The sequence below is a fragment of the Agelaius tricolor genome, unplaced genomic scaffold, assembly GCF_023055355.1.
Source record: "Agelaius tricolor isolate 1412-34295 unplaced genomic scaffold, bAgeTri1.0.p SCAF_15, whole genome shotgun sequence".
NCBI classification, from domain to species: Eukaryota; Metazoa; Chordata; class Aves; order Passeriformes; family Icteridae; genus Agelaius; species Agelaius tricolor.
The window spans coordinates 21876823-21884701 of NW_027269275.1; the positions used below are offsets into that span (position 1 = coordinate 21876823).

The window sequence follows — 7879 nt, forward strand, 5'->3', positions numbered from 1 at the left end:
ATTGTTCCTGGTAAGATTTTTTTGTGAATTTCTAAAGTAGTTGTGAACTGTAGACTGTTGCTGTTTACCTGTCAGATTTAAAAGTAGATTTTGAGGTGCTGAACACTGATGCTAACCTCACTTCTTGGATGGAGCTGAGGACATATTTAAGCCTAGAGCAAGTCAGTGAATATGCAAAGAGAAGGAAGGTGCTGAAACAGAACAGCATTTAAAAGGCTGAGGGGCTAAGCCTGTGGGATCTCATCCTCAACCGGATGGCATTTCTGTGATGGAAAATCAGTATTTAAATGCTGCATTTGTTTCATTTGAAAATGTCAGGAAACGCTGTTGGCAGTACCATGAAACTGCTCTAAAAATCAGAATGGAAAAATGCAGAGATAGGAAAGAACAGTCTCTGCTTTTGTAATTGGTAACAAACTAAACTTGGATCACTGTCAGCAGGTCTTTGGAAGAATTGCTCCTGGAAAGGAACAGTTGACATGTTCCAAGCCTGTATCACTCCTTTGCGCTGGGATAGCTGATACCCTGAAAAACAAAGGCAAGGCACGGGGAGGACAGCAGAATGCAGAGACTCTGCCACAGGAGAGCAGAGTTGGCAGGGAGAGAAGCAGCAGGAATGAAGTGCCCACAGTGCATAGTTAATGAGGACGAGCAAACAAGTGGGAGTGGGAGTGGCGGAGCACAGGAGGGCAGCAAGATTCCCACCATATGTGTAAATGAGCACATCTGTATTACCCAGATAGGGCCTTGCCTGTCCCAAACTTGTTTGGGGACCAATGGCTGTTAATTGCCAGGACAAAGAAACTGTAATCATTGAGTACAATGTCTTTAACAGCATTCACTGTTAGAGGTGTTATTCTGTTTTCAGTCCTAGTAAGAAGGCAGGACAGACTCCCTGCATATCTTTAAGGAAGTCTAAACCGGAGCATAGAAACAAGTGGTTTTCTCCAAGGGTGGGAGTAATCATGTTTGGCCTTGAGGCTGCAGTTCCACAAGACCAGATGTTAGCATCCCACTGTCTTTGGAAAAGCAAGGTTTTGATCTTCACCGTGTACTTCCACTGCTCACCTTAACACAGGCTGGAAGGCTTACTGATCTCAGTACATTGCGAGTAAACTGAAAAATATTTAAATTACTGTATTTGTAGAAAAACAAAGCATCAACCCAAAACAAGATGCAGCCTTTCACTAGGAGTTAAGACTTCTGCAATAAATCCATTAAGTATTAGAGGAAAGGAAGAGCCGGGGTTGTGCGGCTGAGGGCAGAATTCTATTGGCAAGGAGGAAAGAAAGGCGTTGGAGTTTTCTCTCAGACTATCTGATAATGTCATAAGAGGGCTGCAGCAACAACAGATACATAATACATACAACTAACATATATACATGTAGAAGCAAGGTATTTTTTGAGGAAAGACCACGTAAATGGTCTAAATTTGGTCTATAATAATGTCTATAATGTAATAATGGTCTATAATAATATACTAAATATTGACTGAATACTAAATTCATCCAGTACTGGTTTAGTTATATTGGAGATAACATTTCAATTTGGCTTAAAGATAAGTGACATAGAGGTGTTGCTGTCTTTGTTTTTTGTTCAGTGCATCAGTTGAAGGGTTAACAGAAAATGAAGATCATATGGGCTCAAATGCTTTGTAAAATTTTACAGGAGCGTTCTATCTAAAGGGATGCATTTCACCTCTGCATTTCAAAAGGAAACCTCTTGATGTTTTATTGCCATTTAACGTGTATCTGCAGATGAAAAGTGAAGTTACTGCTGTAGAACATTTATCCTTACATTCTCTGGAACGCTTGCGTGTCTGGGCTCCTGAATCTAAACTAATAAATACAGAGATGTTAGAGCAGTTATGTGGGGGTTTTAGGGGCTTATGAAGGGTAATCCAAAAGTTACCTCAATCATAACGTCTTCCCTTGGTTTTAGATCTGTTCGCTAGCATGTAACTAACTTTAGCATTTTTAAGTGTTTCTTACTCCTCTGTTAACAGCTAAGAAAAAATATTACTTGGTGAGTGTAGAAAAAGGGTAACGTTTCAGCATAAAGGAAACAGAACATTTTCCAGTAATAAAAGGTAATTCAGAAAATGACAGGTGAAACCACTTTTCTTCATTCTAAATCAAAAATTCTGTTAAGAGCAAACATTAATGTGTGAAAAGGGAGTTAGAAGTAATTTAGGATGGAAGCACTGACAGAATGTTGCCTAAAGCAGTGGTTTACAATGCAGCGCTAGTCTGACTAATGAAAGGCTTACTGAGATCAACAGCACATTTTAAGATGCAGTAAGCACATGCATGACAGTTAGTGTGTCAACCCGCAGTAATAGGGTAGTGTCAACCTTTCACAGGCTCCTACGTTCACATTTTTGAGTCCTTTTGCCAATACGTATGAATGACTGCAGAGCTAAACAATTCTAGGCGTAATGTATCGTCGTGGGGGTTTGAGTTAGTATGAATTTGTTTTAAGTTTGGAAGTGGTAAATTTCCACTATAACTGGAAGCATTTTAAGAACTAGATTCTTAGGCACCACATAGTGTGAAAATGAATTAAAACTTTTTAACAGGAATCTAAACTGAATTTAGTGTTTCCTTGCTGGCTTAGGAAGGTCAAAGTGATGATACTTCTTCAATGCAGTGTTATCCTTTAATATCAGAGTGCGAACTCCAGCACTGTGCAATTAGGTCAGTTAGCTGGTTTTTCCACCCTCTCCCACACAATCCAAGGATTTGCCTCTAAGCAGAGGTAGCTGTGAGATATAGGAGCTCTGAAGCTGTTTGTTTTGAAACCTACAAAGAGCTCCTTGTTTCTTCCTGGTGGTATCAGCAGCCACACAGTAAAGTTTGAGAAGCTGTACAATGTCTAGTAAGTAATAGAAGCAGCTGTGTAGCACCTAGTAAATGTGATGAGCAACTTTCTGGTCAAAATGAAGGTAAAGAAATGACAGCACTGCCTGTTTGTGACAGGAATTTTTATTGTACTTGTTTGTTAATTGAGAAAGGAACATACCAGCTCAATTCAACACAATCAGCATCTTGCTCCTGGCTTTGGATACGCTAGCAAATCCAGTGTTTCCAATACTAATTTATTCTTTTTATTTTTCTTACACTGACATCTCAAAACAGAATAAATGTGTGTTCTTCTCTTCACGTTTTAGTAGCCCAACTACTTTGCTTTATTATTTAATCAATGTCATCAAATGTATCCCCCCAAAGAACTGAGGCTCTGGGAATTCATAGCTGTGAGAAAAAAAAATGCACAAAACTAACAAAACTTTCTTTTTATAATTTAACAGTCTAATAAAACAAGACCTATCAATATATTAAGAAATAAATCCAGTTACAAATGCATGTATATAGAAGGAACTTCTGAGGATGTCAAAACAGAAAATGATCAGCTATTTACAAGATACACAGCAGGATGATACAGTAGCCAAGACCCACCATTCAGAAACCAAATGTGTTCTCTCCACTGTAGGCAACATACAAGAATCCATCCTCATCCTTTTCTTTCTCATAAAGTTGTCCCATAGTTAAGCTTGAAAGGGAAAAAAAGAGAAATGGTTTGCTTGGCTCATGCAAGTTGTCAGTGTTAACAGTCAGAACTTCATATAAACAAGGATTAATAAAAGCTAAAACTTTTAAGTCTGTGTATAGGCTACAATACAAAAAAATGAGGGTAAATGAAAAGCAGTTGGCTCCTAATTTAGAGAAATGATCCTGGACTCTCTGCAGAGTAAATTTTTTGTATTTCTTCACAAATGCCTTTGTCAGAATGCTTCCTTATTTTGTTGGAAATTGGTCTCTATTTTGAAAACAAAAAGAAACCCTAGCAATTACTTGGTGGGTCAACTGCTCCAACCATCTATTTACAGATAGTTGGAGCAGTAGACATCAGTTGGGTGCACAAATGAAGCCTCCTCAGCTTACCTTTCTCTGACTTCCCAAAACTGAGAAAAGGCTAATGAACTGAAAGATGGAGATGGATGTTGCAGGAAAAACAACAACGTCATTCTGCCCAAGAGAGGAGCTGGGAAGATTTGTAAGCAGTACTTGCAATGGAAGCAAATTGGTGAGTAGTAAATAGATTACCAATCCTTGACATCCTTCTCTCCTCATACAGAGGTTTATTACATAAACTGAAGCCTGTGAAACGAGCAGAACCATGAACAGATTGTGGTTTTGTTTATTGGTTAAGAAGTTACCATTTTTACATTAATATTGAATGATCAAAGCCCTGTTTTTCTAGCTGAGATGTTACATCTTATAATGAACATGTGAGAAGAGACAATGGATCTCCCTTTCCTGTGCCCAGCAATTCTGTAATACAGTTTTAAAGATGACATATAGGCATTCTCAGTACTGTTAGAAGAAAACAAGCAGAAAAGGATGGTTCTCGTGGATCCCTATTGTGTATTGGGTTACCTGGAGGGACTCTTTCTTTTACAATTAAGTATTCAGAATGATATCACATCTAAGGCATGTAATGACATACTATTTCCTTAAATGCTACTAAAGTATCTAGTGTAGAAAGTTGTAGTTGCTGCTTCTGCTATATTCTGTTATGTAGCAGAAAACAATGAAACATATTCCTATATAAAAGCAATGCAAAAAACTTTTCTATTGCAATTATTTTTTTTCATAGAAAAAAATCATTAAAAAAAAAGAACCAGCAGTTTGTAATGTTACAATTTCTTTGTAAACTGACAGCTTATTGTTTTTTTTCAGAATAATTTATGGCATTTGCTATTGAGTATTTAATGTGCAACCTTTTTTGTTATACTGAGAATCATTGTTTTCTTGATATTGATGATGTACGTGTTTTTGCACTCAACCAAATGCAACATCGTAACTGCAAAGCTCACCCTTTTGCCATGGAAGTAAATCATAATATATTTTTCAGTCACCTTTCTTTTCAGCCTAGCTCAAGAAATAAGACGTTTATCAAATTCATGAGGGAAAAAAAAACTTTTAGTGATATTAAGATGTGGCAGACATCTCCCAAAATCACCAAATGAGCCTTGAAGAGCGGTGTTACTGACCCTCTAATATGCACAGGCTTGCTGTAATGATTCTGAATACCAAGTGAATAGCCTCTCACCTGGATTGTGGGACTGTCTTGTCTACAAAGAGGAATATTGCCTTCTCAGATGGCAGTTGAATCCTCTTCCTGATGATCCACATGAACTGGGCCACGGTGATGTCAGACGGAACTAAGTACTTCCTCTTGTCAATATCAACAATCTGAGATCCTGAGACCTTCTCCACTATGACCTGTAAAGTGCAGGTGTGAAGGTCAGGCTGTTCAGGATTGGTATGAACAGATGGCTTTGGTAGATTTTTTGCTCATACAGGCTTACAGTGGTGAGTAGAGGAGATGAATAAAAAGGTTTCCTGATCCCAACCAAATCAGAGGTAGAACTAGCTCAGCACTGTAAAACCTGATTTTACAGCTGCACTGAAACCTACGTTTATATACACAATGGCTTGAAACTTCCTATGCCCATGTTTGGCAGTCATGGGGTAAAAAGGTGTATTATGCCTTAAAGACACCTGTGACAAGAAAGTATGCACACCACTTAACCTTTTGTACACTGATGATAAGAAATTACTGCAGCGTGGACCCAAAGCTGAAAATGAACCAGCGGTGTACCCTAGACACAAGTAAGGCTAATAGTGTCCTGGACTGCATTAGGCAAAGGACTGGGAGGTGATCCTTTCTCTGTGCTGGTACTGGTGAGGCTACGTTTGTATTCTGCTGAACTGACATTTGGAGTATTCCATCATTGCTTCGGAAATCAGAAACTGACTACAGCAAGGAAAGATAGCAAGGTGGCCACAAACAAAACCAAACAAAAATAAACCAAACAGAAAGCAACAAGTGCACGGGAAAGGATAATTAAGTATTGCTAGTGAAAAAGACACGATGCTCATTGTACTACAAAGACTGATTCTTGAAGGAAAAATTCAGAAGGTCAGGAAATGGGGTTTACAAGAGGTTCCAGGGTCTCCATTTCTTAGCTCTACATTCCAAGTGAAACATTAAGTTTGAAAAATACTTCTGACTGTTAAATTGACACCAACTATTTGGTATCAATGGTATGCGGCTCAATTTGAATCATCAAGCAGAAAACACATACTGGTCCAGACAAAGGATTGCTGCAATTTGAGATTCAATTCCTGTATTTGTCTACACCTTGCTGTCCATCCCTGATACAGCAGTATGTCATTCTGACTCAGTCATTCTGACAGTGAGTTTCTATGTTTCTTTTTCCCCATAGGTTATCAAGGATATTTTTGAAATGGATACATGGATACTGTGAAGATGTACGGTCATTAAGGATGCTGCAGTCTATGCATGAGGGAATAGTTAGTCAAGAGAGAACAGCATGGATCATATCAGCTCGCCAGATTGCAGCTGGAGAAAATCGTGTGACTTTGTGCAACTGAGCAGCAGAAAAAGTCAACGGGAATGAAGATTCTTCTCTGGGCTGTGCTAATGGAAAAGTTAACCAAAAGGTTAGAGGCAGGAGTGGCATTAACTGGCATGTGGTCAGAGGGGATGTGGGAAATTTTATACCCAAGCAAGTCAGTTGAGAATGTAGACATGTTGCAAGCTGTTACATAAGGATGTGAACTGTGGTCTTTTCAGAGACTGAAACATGGTAAAAGGGATTGCGGAGAGAAGAAGAGAGCTCATTCACTCTTTAGCAGATTGGTAGGTATTAATGCTCCTCCAAGAAAGGAGGGGTCACCACTCGCATTGGCTCTTCAAACAGGGTTTGCATGGGGAAACTCACCATGATGACTGGTTATAGGCGTGGAATACATGAGGGATATCATCTAACTAATTTAGCCAGAATGGAAGATGGTCAAAGTTTCAATAGTCTTTATAATCTTTCTAAGGATCAGGCACAATCTTCAAGACAATGAAGGTATTTGCTGGGATATAACTGCCATTAGAAGAAAGCAGGACCATGATAAACCATAAAAATCCCTGGAAAGTTTTTAGAAAGCGTTTTTGTCAATATGCACTGGGGCACAGGAGGAAATGTTGGACTAGTTATATGTGTTTGGGACTTCTTTAAAACATCTAAGGACAAAAAAAGGAAAATGAATTTTCTTACTAGGAACTCATCAGAGTGGGCAGGATGGAAGCATTGTATCCACCTTTGCCTGTAAGTACTCTATTGAAGCTGGCTTGGCTACTCACCGGGACACGGTCGGGGTATTTGGCTCGGATTTTTGCCGACTCGACACATCTGTGCTCTGTGAACAAAACTCGTAATTAGTCATTGCATAGTAATTATATTGCTGGTGTCCTAGGCCGAGAGGGCAGCGCCGGCAGGGCCGTGAGCCTGCGGGGATCGCGATCACATTCCCGTCTCCGAGTGGGTCTCTAGATTTTCGGGGAGACCGTCCCCAGGCATCGCACTACCCTTCGGCGAGGGCCGCCAGCGGCTGTCCGCCCACATACAAGACGACTGCCTGGGGAAGCCGACCGCGACAGATGGCGACACGGGAGACGGAGGGCAGCGGGGCCGCTGCCAGGCAGCGCCTGGCCCAGACCCACCCTTACCCAGCGCGTGGTCCTCCTTGAACATCCACTTCATGGTGCAGGCGGGCAGAGAGCGAAGCCAGAGGCGGCGAGGCCCGTGTGCGGGGGGCGGGGGCTCGTGCCGGGCCTGTCGCTGTCACGGTCCCTGTCACAACAACAGCCGCGGCTCGGCAGGCGGGACTTCCGGCTCGCCTGTTCCCCGGCAACGGCTTGAGCAGCCGTGCTTCCGGCCGGGGATCACGGGGCGGGGCTGTGGCGTCTTGACACGGAGTCACCTGCCGGCTGCGAAGCCGCCCGCAGGGCTCCCGGG

At 41.1% G+C, this 7879-nt stretch overlaps 1 protein-coding gene across 1 annotated transcript; it reads right to left on the reverse strand.

Moving 5' to 3' along the window:
• Positions 1 to 2968: 2968 nt before the first annotated feature.
• Positions 2969 to 7774, reverse strand: GABARAPL2 (GABA type A receptor associated protein like 2). The gene is made up of 4 exons (XM_071440978.1): positions 7591 to 7774; positions 7225 to 7280; positions 5113 to 5285; positions 2969 to 3549 (listed from the first exon to the last, which is right to left on the reverse strand). Exons 1-4 carry the CDS (start codon positions 7622 to 7624, stop codon positions 3459 to 3461), a joined length of 354 nt encoding a protein of 117 aa, XP_071297079.1. The 5' UTR covers positions 7625 to 7774; the 3' UTR covers positions 2969 to 3458.
• Between the last annotated feature and the right edge of the window lie 105 nt (positions 7775 to 7879).